Below are 20,094 nucleotides of genomic sequence, written 5' to 3'. Positions count from 1 at the left end.
TTTTACAGATAATTTCCTGCAGTTCTACATATTTTACCATGACTTATGCCATGTTGATATGATATCTGAGTGAGAGTGACTAACAAAATCAATTGGGGCCTGTCATGCTAAACAATGTCCCCCAGACAAAAAAGTGTCGTCGTCCCCTGCATCACAATGGGATTCGATAAACTATTAGCGTCCGTTGCTATATCAATGGTATGATGACCTAATGCTTCATTTTGTTTTTAGATCATTACAGCCTAAATGGCTTTATTTTCGGCACGCTATACAAACAAAGTTGATTTCCACAAGACAATCGCCGTTTAAACTTGTTTTGTTTAGCCAATAAGATGAAAACATTACTTCTAGCTACTTTTGTGTACCTTGTTAACATTTCAACATGAAATCCATGTCTTTAACATTGCCAAGTTTCTGAAATAGCAAAAAAATCTTGTAATCTGCTTGACACATTAAAGTTACTTATCTTACAGATACAAAGTCAGCTAATTTCCACTCCATTCATATGCAAATCCGTTTGATTCATACACTGGCTGGTCTGGCTGTCATGTTTTCATTTGAACCTGCCCGTCCCTTATCCACACTGAAATAATATCATTTCAGTAGTCCTCTATTATGATAAAATATAGATATACATCTATCTCGCATAGTTAATTAGTACACCCTTGTGGTTGAATATATATATGTAGCTATTGTAGGTCCTAGGATACAACAATGAATCATGTTGAACTAACAAATACCATCAAGGGACACCTTGATATAACAACAAACACCTTGTGAAACACCTGCGAAAACCAACCTGGCCATTTTTAAGATTTAAATATATAAATGCTGATATTTTTTGGGTACAGCTGTCATTCATTTATTTTCACCACATTTTTTTGGAACACTCACATGGCAGTCATAGACTGAAATAGTGAATTCTGGTGTGTGGAATAGAGAGGAGGTGGGTGCTGTGTGGGTGGGAGGTTCTGCCTGTCACTTGTTCTCAACAGGCATCCAGTCTCAGAAGGGGGACTTGAAGAGGGAGACTACAAAGTCCAGGCACTGAGTGTTTGCAGTGCTAGTGTTTTGAGTTAATCTGTGTATTTCACAAATTATGTGCCCAGTATGATGGATCAAGAAAACTTTCTTAGCAGGTAATGACAACGGTCGCTGTAGATGTAATGAAAAGGTGTAGAGTGGTAGATAATGAAGCATATCAGGTGGATCTACGTCTGGTTGTTAGGCAGAACCCCTAGGTCCTGGAGAACAGGAGCAGAGTAAAGGGAACAGAGTAGGAGACAGAGACATAAACAAGCAAACACACAGGTTACATTTAATGTCATGGATTAGTGCAGTGTTACAAATGGAAGATGTGTAATCTTGAACCCTTTTTGAAGGTATATCCTACCTCAAGCTGGTTCCCCGCCTACTCAGAGCACAGAGAATCAGACTGACACAAACTAAATGGCTCTGTTGGTTGAGATACCTCCTGGGTATTGATAATCGATTGCCCTAAAGTCATTTGGAGAGGTAAATTAAGGAGTGACATTTTTATAAGCTTTCTCAAATGTCAAGCAAAGCTTAACATGTTTTGTCTCATGGGCTTCGCCGAAGTGTAGGGCGTCAGGGCTTTCAGTGGTCGACCGTCCATCCACTCCAACTGGAGCAGATTGCTGGCTTCCGCCGAGTTAACCCTAGGAAGACGAAGACATAAAAAACAGTGTTGGGGAAACTACAACTTCAGGTTATTTTGTGTGCAAATGCAAATAGTTATTATCTGAGATGTTTATATTCACCTTAACAGATGGTGACCCCAGCTAGGAGCGAAAGAGCAGCGAGGTTTCCCAGGTCTCGCCTTCCTTTCGTCCTTCTACCAAACCAAGTCATTTACCCGGATGTCCCCTTCTTGAATCTCCTCCAGTTGCTCTCCTTCTGATTCTCCTGCACTTTGTCGATGTTCAGTCCGACCTTGATTGATAATAGAAATAAATGCAATTATATTTCATATTATTACAAATACATTTCTTCCATATCTCTTGGAGGGCCAGAAAAAAAATGAACATGGGACAATCATTTTTACCTGGTCAAAAACCACCACATCCTTCTCAGCCCGTGCCTGAAGGTGGTCCTCGAAAGCTTTCTGATCTGGTTCGACAACTTCCACCACATCAGGTGGGGTTTCTGTGATCTGAAAGGACGTTATACAAAAATGTCAATATGCAAACAACACTAAGTCAATCACACATTTGAACGACTGCAGTATATGCAATTGTTGTATATACAGGTACATTTGCATTGTTTGCTTCAGTCTGCTGCCGCTCCCGTCTGCATATCAGGCGATCGGCGAGTACTCTGTGGAGGCCTGGACGCTGCTGTTGTGTGCAAAGAGAACTAGGTTGTCCTCTCACCGTTCCTGGTACCTGTCCAGGGACTTGCCCATGGTAGTCTTGAGGGTCTGGTTGGTCCGTTCATCCAAAACCTGAAGGAGTGGGTAGGAAAAGGATATCTATTGACAATGTAAAATATTGAAATATGTCTTATGTACCATAAATTCAAATAAATAAAAAACAGAATATAACCAATTACATCCGTACCTTGTTTGACTCAAGATGGCCTCAGGAGAACTGTGGGTGTTGAAGATGTCCATCACCTTGGGAGGTGGCCTCGCCAGTCTTGTCCTTGATTGGCATCATACAAAACAAAAATCCATTTTTGGTTCCAAGCTCCCTTTTTAATAGGTTACAGAAGAGAATTGAGAATTTAAAGCACATTCTCTTCCTTTACTGACCTTAATGGATGTTGCTTCCACCCACTTGGTAAAGTGATTGGTCAGAAACTAGCGGTTGCCTTTCCTGGATTTAGTGAAGGGTCCGATGAAGTCCACCCCTAACATTTATAGTGTTAGAGAGAAGATGCCTTTATTCTTACCCGTATCTGTGTCATGCATTATGCAGATTTTCATATTTGTAAGGATACTAACACACATGCACACACACACACACATTCTATAATAAATAAAGCAACCATTACAAAACAACTTATCAGGGCAAAAATGGTATTGTTACACTTACCGATCATGGTGAAACAACTTTGACGGGCTTCAACTCTGGCGCAACAGTCTTCACCCTCTAACTTCACTTCTGGCAGGCTAGACAAGTACTGACCTTTTAGCACAAAGTCACATTGAAACACCGTGTGCTCTCTGATATGACATTCATTGAAATCCTAATCATTTCAGATATAATAGAATGTGATTGATAAACAAAAGGTTATTTCACTTGCCAAGCTGTCCACATCCTTGACAAGCCCACGCCAGAAGAAGCGTAGGTTTATTTTGGCAATCATGCGCTTCATTCTGAATTGGCCAAATGCTTTCGGTCAGCACAGCCTCCTTAATAAAAAAAGCACCCTCCTGTGTGGCTGGCCATCCTTCCCTCGTAGGTACATGGGATTGCCTAACAAGTTGGAAGAGAAGAGTTGTTGAAATAGTGATGTCTAAGTCCATTTGCAGTGCTGTCTTTCTCCGTTTCTCTCTCCATCTCTTTCTCTCTCTGTCTTCCACTCTCTTCCCAACTCTCTTTCCCTCTCTCACTTTCATCCTTTCCCCCTCAGTCTGTCTGTCTGTCTGTCTGTCTGTCTGTCTGTCTGTCTGTCTGTCTGTCTGTCTGTCTGTCTGTCTGTCTGTCTGTCTGTCTGTCTGTCTGTCTGTCTGTCTGTCTGTCTGTCTGTCTGTCTGTCTGTCTGTCTGTCTGTCTGTCTGTCTGTCTGTCTGTCTGTCTGTCTGTCTGTCTGTCTGTCTGTCTGTCTGTCTGTCTGTCTGTCTGTATGTATGTATGTATGTATGTATGTATGTATGTATGTATGTATGTATGTATGTATGTATGTATGTATGTATGTATGTATGTATGTATGTATGTATGTACTCTATATGTCTGTCTAGCAAAGACACCTAGTTAAGTGCAGTTGGAATTATCATAATTGCTCACACCTATCTATTCGATTGATCCGGGTTAATTATAGCTAGATACCTCAATATGACAGACATATAGAGTATGTCAACATGTACAGTAGATGACCAACTAGCTAGACGGAGCATGATTGTTGAAAAATGGTTATCTAACAGAAGTAAACTGCTTAACATTACCCTGAATTATGAAATTGTGAATTTCTCTGCCCCCTACAAGACGTGCTTCTCTTGTCGAGATCAGTGCTGCCTTCATAGTATTTTGCCTGGTTGGAAAGGTAAATTGGTAATTTGGCCAGGATTACTATACATTTAGATAGTCTTCCCAGCTAATTGACCAATCTAAAAAATATTAGCTGACATGGGCAAACAAAATGGTCACTGAGTTTATCAAGAAGTGGATAGGAGATGTTGTACCCACTGTGACTATTCAAACCTACCCTAACCAGAAACGGTGGATAGATTGCAGCATTCGCATAAAACTGAAAGCACGAAACACTGTATTTAACCATGGCAAGGTGACGGGGAATAAGGCAGAAGACAAACAGAGGAGTCGTTCCCTCCGCAAGGCAATCAAACAGGCAAAATGTCAATATCGAGACAAAGTGGAGTCGCAATGCAACGGCTCAGACACAAGACGTAAGTGGCAGGGTTTACAGACAATCACGGACTACAAAAGGAAAACCAGCCACGTCGCGGACAACGATGTCTTGCTGCCAGACAAGCTAAACATGTTCTTTGCCCGCTTTGAGGATAACACAGTGCCACTGATGCGGCCAGCTACCAAGGACTGTGGGCTCTCCTTCTCCGTGGCTGATGTGAGTAAAACATTTAAACGTGTTAACCCTCGCAAGGCTGCCGTTCCAGACGGCATCCCTAGTCACATTCTCAGAGCATGCGCAGATCAGCTGGCTGGTGTGTTTACGGACATATTCAATCGCTCCCTATCCCAGTCTGCTGTCCCCACATGCTTCAAGATAGCCATGTTTATTCCTGTACCCAAGAATGCAAAGGGGTAACTGAACTAAATGACTATCGCCCCGTAGCACTCACTTCTGTCAACATGAAATTCTTTGAGAGACTAGTCAAGGAACATAGTATCTCCACCTTACCTGTCACTCTAGAGACACTTCAATTTGCACACCTCCCCAATAGGTCCACAGATGATGTAATCACCATCACACTGCACACTGCCCTATCCCACCTGGACAAGAGGAATACCTATGTAAGAATGCTGTTCATTGACTACAGCTCAGCATTCCACACCATAGGACCCTTCATTCTCATCATTAAGCTTGAGGCCCTGGGTCTCAAACCCCCCCTGTGCAATTGGGTCCTGGACTTCCTGATGGGCCGCCCCCAGGTGGTGAAGGTAGGAAACAACATCTCCACTTCGCTGATCATCAACACTGGGGCCCCACAAAGGTGCGTGCTCAGCCCCCTCCTGTACTCCCTGTTCAACCATGACTGTGTGGCCATGCACAACTCAATCATCAAGTTTGCAGATGACACAACAGTAGTAGGCTTGATTACCAACAACGATGAGACAGCCTACAGGGAGGAGATGAGGGCTCTCGGAGAGTGTCGTGTCAGGAAAATGACCTCTCACTCAACGTCAACAAAACAAAGGAGATGATCATTGACTTCAGGAAACAGCAGAGGGAGCACCCCCCAACAACAGCATTGGAGAAAGTGAAACGTTTTAAGTTCCTCTGCATACACATCACTAACAAACTGAAACGGTCCACCCGCAACAATGCCTCTTCAAGCTCAGGAGGCTGAAGAAATGTGGCATGTTGCCTAAAACCCTCACAAACTTTTTATGCAGAATTGAGACCGTCCTGTCGGGTTGTATCACCGCCTGGTACGGCAACTGTACCACCCACAACCGCAGGGCTCTCCAGAGGGTTGTGCGGTCTGCACAACGCATCACCTGGGGCAAACTACCTGCCCTCCAGGACACCTATAGCACCCAATGTCTCAGGAAGGCCAAAACGATCATCAAGGGCAACAACCACCCGAGCCACTGACTGTTCACCCAGTTATCATCCATAAGGCAAGTACAGGTGCATCAAAGCTGGGACCGAGAGACTGAAAACAGCCTCTGTCTCAAGGCCATCAGACTGTTAAACAGCCATTACTAGCACAGAGAGGCTGATGCTTATATACAGACTTGAAATCATTGGCCACTTTAATAAATGGAACACTAGTCACTTTCATAATGCCACTTTAATAATGTTTACATATCTTGCATTACTCATCTCATATATGTATATACTGTATTCTATACTCTCTATTGCATCTTAACTTATGTCGCTCTGACATTGCTCATCCATATAGTTATACATTCTTATTCCATTCCTTACTTAGATGTGTGTGTATTCGGTTTTTGTTGTGGAATTGTTAGATATTACCTGTTAGATATTGCTGCACTGTCAGAACTAGAATCACAAGCATTTCGCTACATTCACTACAACATCTGCTAACCATGTGTATGTAACCAATACATTTGATTTGATTTGACTGTCAGTAAGAAAAGGGAAACTGCTGCTGCACCACCAAATGTAGAAATGGTGTATTCAACTATTCTCAACAGTAAGTTCTCAAAAAAAAAAACCTTTGGAAAATGTTGGTCGGGGCCTAGGAAAGAGTTTTCCAAAATCGGTCCTGGGGCCCCGTCTGGGTGCACGTTAAAAAAAAAAAAAAAAAAAAAATAGGTCCAAAGCGACTTTTTGTCCTGTCCTAGCAGACGCTTTTATCCAAAGCGACTTACAGTCATGTGTGCATACATTCTACGTATGGGTGGCTGATTAAAATAACCAACTCATCATCAAGCTTGGATTATTTGAATTAGATGTATAGTACTAGTCAAGTCAAACTTTGTCACATGCGCCGAATACAACAAGTGTAGACTTTACCGTGAAATGCTTATGAAATGCAAGCCCTTAACCAACAGTGCAGAATAAGACAATATTTACCAAGTAGGCTAAAATAAAAAGAAACACAATAAGAATAACAATAACAAGGCTATATACAGGGGGCCCTAGTACCGAGTCAGTGTGCAGGGGGTACAGGCTAGTTGAGGTCATCTGTACATGTAGGTGGGGGTGAAGTGATTATGCATAGGTAACAAACAGCAGTGAGTAGCAGCAATGTACAAAAGAGGGGGGGGGGGGGGTCAATGTAAATTGTCCGGTGGCGATTTCATTAATTGTTCAGCAGTCTTATGGCTTGGGGGTAGAAGCTGTTGAGGAGCCTTTTGGTCCTAGACTTGGCGCTCCGGTACCGGTTGCCGTGTGGTAGCAGAGAAAACAGTCTATAACTTGGGTGACTGGAGTCTTTGACAATTTTATGGGCTTTCCTCTGACACAGGATGGCAGGGAGCTTGGCCCCAGTGATGTACTGGGCCTTACACATTACCCTCTGTAGCGCCTTACGGTCAGATGCCGAGCATTTGCCAAACCAGGCGGTGACACAACTGGTCAGGATGCTCTCGATGGTGCAGCTGTAGAACCTTTTGAGGATCTGGGGACCCATGCCAAATCTTTTCAGTCTCCTGAGGGGGAAAAGGTTTTGTCGTGCCCTCTTCACGACTGTCTTGATATGTTTGGACCATGATGGTTTGTTGGTGATGTGGACACCAAGGAACTTGAAACTATCAACACGCTCCACTACAGCCCCGTCAATGTAATCCATGATCAGCTCCTTAGTCTTGCTCACATTGAGGCAGAGGTTGTTGTCCTGGCACCACATGGCCAGTTCTCTGACCTCCTCCCTAGAGGAGGCCGTTTCCTCGTTGTTGGTGATCAGGCCTACCACTGTTGTGTCGTCAGCAAACTTACTAGGGCAAAAACCAAAACGTGCATCCAGACGGGCCCCAGGACCAAGTTTGGAAAACCATTGCTTAGGTGACCACCTACATAGCTTACAGTATACCAAGGGCTGGCCCTGGTTCAAGCAGTGTAGGCGTGTGTGTAAAACCCTTGAAATCATTGATATTAAAGTGTTCACCATTATTATATTCTGTGTTTGCTGGTAAGCCATGCATTTCTCTATTTCAAGGCATTGATTTGGAAAAGAGGAATTCAAATGCAATGTAGGTTTTTCTTTCATTACATTTCTTTCATCGTGAATATTGGCCTTGTTTGATATTCATGGAGAATATTATGAGAAGATAAATTGTTTCATCTTAGATTTCATTGAGCCATGTCACGAGAGAATAACTCCCCTCGATCCAGCGGGGTGTTGCCAGAGAGGTTTGATAGATTGATAGAATAGAAATTGGGTTATGAAGGAAATGAGCAAAACACTACCGAACCACATCAACTTGATCTATGGTACACCAATGAATTGTGATGAATATAAGAAAAGATGAAATCACTTTTTTATTGTGGTGAGTTTGGCTCAAGACCTGGGAAGATATTGTATTGCTGTAGATGCATTGAATTAAGTTGATTTGTTTTAGGTGTTAGTTAGGGCTTTTATATCATGTCATGCGTGACAGGTCTATGGATAAAGACAATTTGATGGAGCTCAGATGTGCTTTGTTCTGAGGCAAGGGGTGGGTGGGGCAGGGGTTAAGGGGTTAAGGTGTTATATTTTCATCTGAGCAGGTCGAGGGATAGTGTGAGACAGCCAGGTGGCTCTGGGGAGCAGAGGAGACACCCTAGTTGAATATTTCATCCTGACGGATCTTGATGGCGGTGAGAGGGGTCAGCGGTGAAGACCGATGGGAAAGTGCTAAAGTACCGCTCCTTCTGGAGAAAATACAATCTGAGACAAGAAGCAGAAAGCCGAGGTATAGATACGTGGAACGAGAGGCGCAACGGAGAAAACGAGCAGAGAGAGAAAGGATGGGTTATAAGGAGAGATTGGAGAAATAGAGAGGGAGAGAGAGAATTATCATTATGCTTGCTCTGTGTTCATCAAAAGTAGTCCATTCAGGTTCTCTCTCTCTCTCTCTCTCTCTCTCTCTCTCTCTCTCTCTCTCTCTCTCTCTCTCTCTCTCTCTCTCTCTCTCTCTCTCTCTCTCTCTCTCTCTCTCTCTCTCTCTCTCTTTCTCTCGCTCTCTACTTACATTTGAATCATATAACACTCTTATTTAGTGTTACTGACAGTAAGTGCCTGTATCAAGCGGAACAACAGCATAAAATGTACATCCTTTTATAGAATCCAAAACCTCTTAAAACCACTTAAAAAGCAGTAATATGCACAGGAGCAATATGCATAATGAACCCCCCACCCCAGCCTTCTGTGCGGCATATTGAATAAGAAGCCCAATTGAAGAGCTCAACAGTGCTACTGCCCCTTTGCATAGTAATGATAGACACACACACACACACAAATTCCACTGAGATCCACTAGACCTATTTCCCTCCACACATGATGAAGAAACACACTTGAATCATTTTCAATTTGAGATGCTTCAACTCTAAGGAGGAGAGATAAACAAGTGCAACAACAGAAAGAAAACAGACTGTTCCCTGGGGCTTTTTGAGCCAAGTTAACACTTTGAAGAAGATCAAATTGATCTGCACTAATGGAATAATATTGCTATTAGAATATTAAATTGAATCAAGATTCTATGAGTTTCATTCTACTCACGGTCACTGTGAATGTTCCCATCCCGTGTTCCTATCCCACTCAAGTACACTATGGGGAAATTCCTTCTCATCTCTCTCTCTCTCTCTTCTCCCTATCTCTCCTCCTGTTGCAAACAAATCCATACTACACCAAACATATTCACTTCTCACAGTACATGATTACGAAAAAGTACTCAAAGTTTAACAGTTGTACTAAGCCAGTGGGGGAAAATGGATTGATCTTTCTCTACCTCTTGTCTTTCAGCATCTTCAGGGTATAAATCCACTAGTCTGTGCGCTCAGTTTACAGCAGACTCTCTTCTCTTCACCCCCTAGACCTCATTGCTTCCTCTCTTCCCCTCTCAACTTCCTCTCATGTGATAAGGGTGTGCGTTTTTATTAACACCTGGGAAGCTTGTTGTTTCTCATAAGTTATGAGCTTCCCCCGCATTTGACTTGCAAATGTTTTGGTGTGGCAACAATCTATAGCGGCATGGCTGATGATAACTAACTGACTGGCCTAGGCAGCGAGGTAATTGGGAAACGCATAGGACGGAGGATTACTTTTGACAGGTCATTCATCCCACTTTAGTTAATGGTAAGCGTGCCTGGCGGCCGTGAATGGAACATTCAGACCTCACGGTTGGGGCTGGCTCAGTTTGTTGACCAGTCATTCTCCCTCTCTCTCTCATTCTCATTCTCCCTCTCTCTCTCATTCTCATTCTCTCTCTCTCTCTCTGATGCCGTCACATTACTGCAGTGGTGTAATCCTAAACAGTGGACTACGAGGACACATAAAGCATAAGTATGGCCACAGTATTTTACTAAATGTATAAGAACACAAAATACTATTATTTTGAAAATAATTATGACAATATGCAAAAAGGCTGATCTATGGATTCATTTGACCTAATGTTTTATTCAGTGATATATGGGCATATAGAAAATATAATGTTGATAAATGAACAAACATAGTGCTCAGTGTTTTGTTTGCCAAATTTATCACAGTTAGGAAGGGAACGTCACCCACACACACACTGCCACTGCGTCTTATCTCCTGCTCTGAGTGAACCGGTCTCACAGCCAACGCACTGAGCTGTCCGACAGACATGCTGCTGTCTGCTGTCGGACAGTATCCATTAAACGGCCTGGTAATTTCTCTATCGTCATGGTCCCCTGACATCTCCCCAGCACATCAGCATGAATCACAGAGGACACATGAATGAAAGGAGACACTCGCATGGACAGAGAGAATAAAATAGGGAAAACTACATGTACGCGGGCTTTGATAACAGGCGTGTGACTTAGCATAAAGATGTGAGTGTGGATGGGGAGATATCTCAATTGAAGCCGGCTCCCAGCAGGAGGTTCTCTGTGGCGTATGTGGCGCAGTGGGTGGCTGATGGGAGAGTATGGTGGAGGCATAATGTGTCGCTTGGAATGCAGCTGTGCTGGCTAAGGCCCTGTTCACACTCAAGTGTGAACTGATTTACAACACATTTGTTTAAACGGTTGTGATACAACAGAGTTTTTCCAAAATAATTACACAAGTGCTGTAGAGATACCGCAAAAAAAAATGTTTTGCAGACAAGCTCTATCAGGTTGTATCACCATTGTGTCAAATACGTTGTACATCAGTTGTACAACTGGAGTGTGTACGGGGCCTTAGACCGCAGCTTTGTGGTGGAGGACTGTGTAATGGACAGATTTCTTACAGTAGATCTAGAAGAGAGTTCTGTGAACGTTATGTGATGAGGCTATGTGAACACACACTGAATATACACCGAAACACACCAAGGTTACTTGTGTGAAGTGCTTCCCTAGTAACTTTGGTGTATTGTGTGTTTATTATTCTAAGTCTACATAGCCCTGTCCCAACATTAATTTGACACTGATTGTGATGGTATTTCTGACACTCGAGCCCAGTGCGTGTTTTAAGTCGAAGGTCATCCTTTTTTCCGTGGCACAGATGTTTCTCACACTCGATACGTTTCCAGCCCTCCATATTAGCCTATTTCCCAGCAGGCTGTAGCTAATGTATCGGTACTGAAGCTCTCCCTGCCAGGGACCTGTGCCAGATTCATGTCATCCTCTCTCCAAAACCTGGGTGAGATTTACAATGGAAGAATGTTGCGTAACACACGTTTCGTCAATTCGCCCACAGTATAGCACTACTCACAAACTTGTGTCGACATTTTATGATTGTGTTAATCCAGTTATGTTCTTGTAGAATGTTCCCTTTTAACAGTATAGTTATAGCCCTATAGATCTAGATCTATGGACAGGTGGGTTATTTAGCAATAAACCGATGCGTGCTTAACTGTGGAGCACAACAGGCAGAGTCGGCTTAAAATCAAAGGATTGTTGACATGTCATTTCCTCTCCAAATCTTTATTGGAAACATAAATACATTAGCACAATGAGCACTTATTGTCTCTCAAATACATTGTTACTGTAGTTGGTTAGCTAGCTAGCAAATGTCACATTAGCATAGACGTGGCAAGAGTCAAAAACACCTCAAAACCAAGTTATCAAGAACAAGATGAAACGATCCACCTATGATTCCCCACATGGCAGCTTCTTGTCATTGTTGCTATAGCGATTTGATGGTCCGGAATCAAAACAACACACAGACTTCTGCTGTGGACGCTCGTGCATCGCTTTGTGACATTGTCATCTAACCCATCTATATACACTACTGTTCAAAAGTTTGAGGTCACTGAGAAATGTGCTTGTTTTTGAAAGAAAAGCAATGTTTTTGTCCATCAAATTGATCAGAAATACAGTGTAGATATTGTTAATGTTGTAAATGACTATTGTAGCTGGAAACGATATCAACATTGGCGTACAGAGGCCCATTATCAGCAATCATCACTCCTGTGTTCCAATGGCACATTCTGTTAGCTAATCCAAATGTAGTTCCTTTGTCCAGTGTCTGTGTTCTTTTGCCCATCTTAATCTTTTCTATTTATTGGCCAGTCTGTGATATGGCTTTGTCTTTGCAACTCTGCATAGAAGGCCAGCATCCCGGAGTCGCCTCTTCACTGTTGACATTGAGACTGGTGTTTTGCGGGTACTATTTAATGAAGCTGCCAGTTGAGGATTTGTGAGGCGTCTGTTTCTCAAACTAGACACTCTAATGTACTTGTGCTCTTGCTCAGTTGTGCACTGGGGCCTCCCACTCCTTTTTCTATTCTGGTTAGAGCCATTTTGCTCTGTTCTGTGAAGGGAGTAGTACACAGCGTTGTACGAGATCTTTAGTTTCTTGGCAATTTCTCGATTGACGAGTTTCAGAAGAAAGTTCTTTGTTTCTGGCCATTTTGAGCCTGTAATCGAACCCATAAATGCTGATGCTCCAGATACTCAACTAGTCTAAAGAAGGCCAGTTTTATTGCTTCTTTAATCAGAACAATAGTTTTCAGCTGTGCTAACATAATTGCAAAAGGGTTTTCTAATGATCAATTAGCCAACATTAACAATGTCTACACTGTATTTTTGATAAATTTGATGTTATTTTAATGGACAAAAAAAAATTGCTTTTCTTTCAAAAACAAGGACATTTCTAAGTGACCCCAAACTTGTGAACGGTAGTGTATATCTAACCTCTTTTTTTTTTACACGGACATATTCAAAGCCATTGCTACCCCGCCTGATTACTGTCATTTTAATTCAAAATTCAAGATTTCAATCCAATTTTACCCAATTAATTTGAGTTTACTGATCTAATGCACATTAAAAAAATATGTATGAAGTATTTAATGTATTTGGTATAGAAAGCCAACAGCAGGTTGCTCCCCTAATCCAGGTCTAACAATGGAACTTTTCTCTGTTAGATGGCTGTTCACTCCTTTAAACTCGGTCATTAGACAGATTGAGGTGCAAACAATATCAAACAGAGAGGAAGAGGGTGCAGCAACACATGATAAAGGAAGCAAATGCTTCTACAGAAGTATCTTTTACACCTTCTTCCTGCCCTAAACTTACAGAATTTGGTCGATAGACTTTTGTTTTGGGGTACAGCACGACGTTATTTGAATTGATCATGCATTGTTGGCTGATGACTATTGAACTTGATTTGAACAATGAAAGACCAAAGAGAGAGTGAACAATTACATTTTATTGTGTCTACTGACTAAGATTAATGTGCAATATGTCTGTGTCTAAGTTGGAAGACAGCTGCAGTAGCTAATATTAAATGTCTAACCCCCCGAAGAAGCTCAAAAGCAGGGCTCATCAACTATATTCAGCCGCGGGCCAATCTTTTCTTGAGCGGATGGTCAGGGGGCCGGAACATAATTACAGACTGCAAATTGACCGCAAGAAGCCCAAACATATATAATATTTGACTAAAACAGAATAATTTCAAACATACGATCACATATTATCTCTCTACTATGGAACAGATTTCCAAAATTAAAATCACTTGTAGCTGATTTGCTGGTGTTTTTACAGTCTCTTGTGTCCAGCAATATAAAAATAAATAACAATACAAATAAATCACCTGCCGCAAGTTAGGGAACCCTGCTCTAAAGCAAATCATTTCCTCTTTCCACCACACCAAGGGATGTAAGGTGGTTGATTTAGAGGTCCGCTCTAACACTGTATCTCACTTATATTCTATACTCCCCCCCCCCAGATGGACCCAGTTCAGAAGGCTGTTATGCATCACACGTTTGGAGTTCCTCCCCTGACGAAGAGAAGACACGTCTCGTGCAGCGTGTGCCAACTGAGATTCAACTCACAGGTGAGGGAGCTTCTGGAGATCACACGGGGTACCAAATGCCCTCGATGAATCCTGCGCTGTGTTGAGTCGTACTGACCTGAATAACAAAGCACGACGGTCCACTCCTACATGTTCGACCCATATTTACAGGATCGCAGAAGCTGTGGATGAGGTCACACTTCAAGCAAAGTCTTGCTCGAAACATAAGACATAATGGGCTCATGAATCTTGAAAAGTATATGTAATTTGTTATAAAAGAGGACACATTGCATCCTTAAGTCAGTTGTGAAATAGCACATGATGTCACTCGTCTCAAATGGGGATGTGTCCTGAATAATATATCCAGCACAACATGCCATCTCTGTAATCTAGGGCAACTTTCTTGTAACGGCTTTAAAGTTGGAGTATGCAACTGTTATCTTGCAATACATTACAGCAGTTGTGTTTAATAATAAACAAAGTCGTTCTGATATAACCCTCATTACTAAAATGCTTGGAAGCTGAATGTACAATTTCCTTATTCTTACCATCAATACGCATTTTCCTACAATTGAAAACACGTTTTTGAGCCAAGGGTAGTTAATTCAGTAGCATTACAAAATAGCATCGTCATACTTCCTCCTCTAAGGAAGCTAGCTATCTATTCAGGGCCCCAATGTGCTAGTGATTACTCAATGCGACGGTTATTATTTCTTCAGCATTGAGGTCTAGCTCAGGATAATCATCATCCTTCCCAGCCATCAATCACAACTCCTGAGCAAACAGATAAAGATGGTGTTTACCTATCAAATCTCTGTGGTGCCGAGATAGGGAGAATACATTTCAGTTTGATGTCACTTGGGCATCAAAAATACTTTATCATCTTTGCAGATTGACTATATAGGAGTTTAAATTGGATGGAGAAACCTGGTGGACTTGGAGGTTGTTTGGGTGGTGGATGGTGTGTGTAGCTTAGCTTACTTTGGTGAAGAACGGAATACCTGAACTTTTGAGTGGTGAAAAAAACTAAAATAGATACAATATGATTGAATTAAAGCGGTCTTTCCATTGTACCATATAATTGGGATTTTCCCACCCAGTTTTCCTCTGCGCTAAGTAAAAATTTGCTTCAATAAGCTGACACCGCTCTCAAATATCTTGCTGAAACAGTATAACAATTTTTTTTACCTTGAGTCATTCTTTAGAGGAGGATGTCTCCTCACATTTCAACCTGAGGAGAGAACTACTGATGTTCTGATTGGTGACCGGTAAAACACAAGCCACAAACACACTCACTACCACCAAACCAGTCTCACACTGTGGAGAACTTCACACTGGTCTCTTGCTTGGCTGTTGACAGACAATGTCAGTCTATAAAAAGGGCCTGAAGTATCTGCTTCTCTTCTTCAACTTGCTGCCCTGGATCGATGGATGCATATTTATGGGCGTCTCCATCTACCAAAGTGAATATGGATGGAAGCAGTATTGCAGATGAAGCCGTCCCAGCTCTAAAACTGCATTTGGTCATTGGAGTCATCATGGTATTTGGCTTCCTGGGTTGTGTTGGAGCTATTGTTACAAGGTAGGGGTGGTATACGGACGATAGCCCTATTTGGTCAAAGATAAAGTCCATATTATGGCAAGAACAGCTACCATAAGCAAAGAGAAACCACAGTCCATCGTTACTTTAAGACATGAACATTAGTCAATCCTGAAGTTAAAGATGAACGTTTCTTGAAGTGCAGTCGCAAAAACCATCGAGCGCTATGATGAAACTGGCTCTCATGAGGACCGCCACAGGAAAGGAAGACCCAGAGTTACCTCTGCTGCAGAGGATAAGTTCAATAGAGTTACCAAATTGCAGCCCAAATAAATGCTTCACAGAGTTCAAGTAACAGACATGTGGTTTTATTGATCTAATTACACCGCCAGCAATATATTTCCATACAGCCACCCATATACAGTAACATAGTGACTATAACCCAACCAGAAAATGTCACCGGTAGGGCTGATCTATATGTTTAGAGTATATTTTAAGAATGACTTAAAGAATGCACAGAACATGAAATATCACACGTGGGAATCCACTTAAATCTTTTTGTGCAATGATTGAATGACTAAATGGCTAATTGACAGTCTTATTTGATAAGATGTCTTTCTCACTTATGGACCATCCAAAAACGGATTGCCTCCTTACCCACCTTAATCTGGTCTGTGTCAAATCTCAAGTATGGTTAAGGCAATTCTTCCACATCATTGCTCTAATGAAAGATGAATTATGGTCTTGATTACACTAAACACTCATCCATATCACTTGTCTTCTGGCAAGAATCCACTGATGTCTTGGATAACTGGAGCATGACATAAGGAAGCAATATATTGGAGGAAAGATAACATAGACATTAACCAGGTTTCCATCCAACCTTTTTATGGGTGTAAAGAATATGTCGGATAAAAAATGGCGTGACAGACCTGATGGAACCAGCAAATTTGTCAGAAAACGTTCCAAATTTCAACCAAACAAAATACGCTAGATAAGGTGGGATCTTTTTGTCTCTGTAAAATGAATGATGCAGGAAATGGAGGGGGAAATGCCTTTATGCGCAAATATTGATAGAATGACAATCATCATATCGAAGTAAATTTGAAGACACGCGATGATACTGTGTGGCCCTTCCACTACGACTCGTTTAGCAGGCTGTATATTAGGCTACAGATGAAATAAGTTATGAACTTCACAGGGTGGTGAAAGTGCAAGTTGATGAGCTTGATACTCGTCTTATTCTGATGACATGATTATCGAGGCTTGGCTGCCATTCGGAAAAATCTAAATGATCTTGCTCTTATCATGTAGGTATCTACCCGCACTGTATCTGCGAGATGTTGGTTAGAAGGCACGTGCCAAGGCCAGAAATGTATTTTGGTTCCTTGCATTAGAGGATTTAGTATTTAATGCATTTTCCAATGCCAATAATTGTCTATGTCCTCCACAGACTAAATCAATTTAGGTTGAGTGTAGAGAAAAGGTTTTATTCTGGAAATTTCCATTTTGTTGATTTGCTGTAATGGCATGGAGAAATTTTCTCCTAAAAATTGCAAACAGCAAGTAAGAATTCTTGTCACGGGCAAAGGTAGCCAGAAAGTAGATGGAGGTAAACAAGGACGATTGAAAGTTCTTGCATGTGGCCCAGTCCATGCGTCTGGGTAAATCCGTTGTGAAGGTGAATCCTGGAAAAATCGTGTCTGGACTCTAAACTCAAACAGCTACATTAATGAAACATCAGACTATCACAGATTCACCATCACATGGCCCCTGATACTATACTGACATGTGAGACAAAAAATCACATAACAGGCAAAGGAGCATGGATAACATTGTAAATTAAACTGGGACAAACTCTGCAGCGCATTGTCCTTGTTAATGTCATGAATGTTGTTTTGATGCTGAACCCCTTTAAAGTTTGTGTCTACTCAGCACTATAAAAGGCAAAGCTTTGTAATACCTGCTCACCGTGTTATGTATATTTCATGAGCCACTGATTTGAGTTCGTTTTTGGTCACAGTTTGGCCAGGTTTAAATCGAGCCTGCTATTTGTTCCTCTCACAGAGCCAAGCCTTAGCCCACTACAAAGGAACAAAACACGCCAAGAAGCTGAAATCTCTGGACACTACCAAATGTAAGCTCCGAGGTTCAGTGGTCACCAAGGAAACCACCAACCATGAAACCCCTAAGAGCATCAACCCTCCAGCAATGTGCTACGGCACTGACAGGAAAGGTTGGTCAATTTCCTTTACTTTCCTTCCGTATCCACTGTTTTTTCCAATCCCCATCCACTCTCTCTGTCTGTCACTCTTTCCTTTGTCACACCCATCCAACAAATTTCAAAAGGTGCCGAGTCTGACGAAATACCTGACCAGGTCCCTTTCGTGTTGCAAATGAAAACAGTACAGAAACACTGTGCTGATAGTTCTCTTTCTCCACATCCATTTGTTTTCACCTGGATAACGTTACTGTACATGTTGTATATCTGATCATGGTGTCACAATAGAGGAAGTTGGGAGCAGGAGGAAGTAGATACAGGAGACGTCTTGATGATGTATATTTACTACAGGAGACAGGCACCAGGACCAGATAAGCTTCACTGTCTTTTAATCTTCCTAAAATGTAGTCAGTGGAGGGTGACCTTCTGTCAATTCCATTAGTCTTACAGCTAAACCCATTGGACCTGGAGAACCAGAGTGCTCTCTGGGTAACCTCTGTCCACTCGTGAAGTCTTCCTGTATCCATCTTTAATTGCCTAATAAAACAGCACCAATGAAACCTTGGACCATGGCTCTCCAGGATTAGGTCTGAGTGCCTCAGTATAGGGCCTACAATCCAATGTTCCATGAGTAAAGGATTTTAAACCAGGAGCACATTTCTGGAGCACATATAAGCATCCATATTTTTGTATTTTAATTGACCTTTATTTAACTAGGCAAGTCAGTTAAGAACAAACTCTTATTTTCAATGATGGCCTAGGAACAGTGGGTTAACTGCCTTGTTCAGGGGCAGTACGACAGATTTGTACCTTGTTAGCTCAGGGATTCGATCTTTCTGTTACTAGTCCGACGCTCTAACCACTAGGCTACCTGCCGCCCAATAATTGAGCTCAGGTTCTGCGATTCCTCTTCACACTGCATTGTGAACCCTCTGGCCCCGCATGCTCACACCTGCAGAATAGAGAGAGGGTATCAACATATTTAGTCAACAAACTGGTCAACAATCTGGTCATTCCACATTTTAAATGTAGGAGGGGTATTAGAGGCCCACAATAGAAGAATACATGTCTTAGCAAAGTATGTAATAGTCATAAGCAAATTTTATCTGTCAGGATCAAGAACAAAGTCCTGCTGGGCATTAAGAAGATAGATACACAGGGTCATTTCAAACGGTACATCTAGTATTTTCTGTGCAGCAGTATGTATAGATTGCCAAAATCTGGCAATCTCTCTACAGTTCCAAAATACATGCATATAGGTTCCACTTTCAGAGGTACATATTTTACAGTTAGGAGAGATTCTGTTTTCTGTTTTCATTCTATGGAGTCTCAAAGGAGTGTAATAAAATGTGTACAAAAATGTGTAATTAGATTCTTTCATTTTTACATTAGTAGAGGAGCAGTATACCCTGTCGCAAACCTCCGCCCATAACTCATCACTGATAGTCAGACCAAGGTCCTTTTCCCAGATTATTTTCAAAGGAGTAAAGGAGGAGCCTCCTTTCTCAGAAAGGAGTCTATAGATATAAGAGATTTAGCATTTAATGGATTGTGCTGTGACAAGAAGGGTTTCAACTTCATTCAACTCCATTCAAGTTCTAAACCTCCTCTTGGAAGTAAATGAGGAAATGACATGTCTAATTTGAAGATATATATATTTTTTAAATGGGATCTTGGCACATTGAATTCACTGCAGAGCTCTTGAAAAGATTTCAGTGTAGTGGTTTTCTGATGAAATAGGTCTGAAAAGGTCCTGATTCCGAGAGTATGCCAAAGATTAAAGTTGGCATCCTTCAGGACTTTTTACAAGTCTGGGTTGCCTACTATGGGCGAGTGAGAACATATTTGGGAGGAAATGCCCAGGTATTTCTTACAGTCCCTCCACGCTAGTAGGGTGCTATGAATCACAAAGGTTTTGGCTGTTGCCCACTTCACTAAAGTTATTCATGAATATAATTGAGCCTAGTGGCAATGAACCACAGGATTGGGCTTCTATCTGAATCCACGCTGACTCTGTTTTGATCCATGTTAGCATGTTGCGGATTTGGGCAGACCAGTAGTACAATTGAAGGGAGAGAAGGGCAAGACCACCCTTAGATT

The 20,094-nt window shown here is 41.8% G+C and overlaps 1 protein-coding gene and 1 long non-coding RNA gene across 3 annotated transcripts in view; one reads left to right on the top strand and one right to left on the bottom strand.

The window, feature by feature from the left end:
- Positions 1-20,094, top strand: part of LOC124005794 (zinc finger protein 385D-like) — a 47,594-nt gene that overhangs the window by 13,029 nt on the left and 14,471 nt on the right. The window contains exons 3-4 of one of the 2 annotated variants that reach the window (XM_046315345.1): positions 14,168-14,275; positions 17,841-18,009. In XM_046315345.1, the coding sequence (XP_046171301.1) occupies positions 14,168-14,275; positions 17,841-18,009 (277 nt within the window). The remainder of the gene's footprint in view (positions 1-14,167; positions 14,276-17,840; positions 18,010-20,094) is intronic. The other variant, XM_046315346.1, reaches the window with a different exon arrangement.
- LOC124005795 lies at positions 1,138-2,173 on the bottom strand. The gene is made up of 3 exons (XR_006833688.1): positions 2,066-2,173; positions 1,394-1,953; positions 1,138-1,244 (listed from the first exon to the last, which is right to left on the bottom strand). It is a non-coding gene; the product is annotated as an uncharacterized LOC124005795 (long non-coding RNA).

Source organism: Oncorhynchus gorbuscha, linkage group LG19 (genome assembly GCF_021184085.1).
Source record: "Oncorhynchus gorbuscha isolate QuinsamMale2020 ecotype Even-year linkage group LG19, OgorEven_v1.0, whole genome shotgun sequence".
In the NCBI taxonomy this organism is placed as follows: Eukaryota; Metazoa; Chordata; class Actinopteri; order Salmoniformes; family Salmonidae; genus Oncorhynchus; species Oncorhynchus gorbuscha.
The sequence above is the reverse complement of the archived record's forward strand: the minus strand, read 5'-3'. Positions and strand labels throughout refer to the sequence as shown.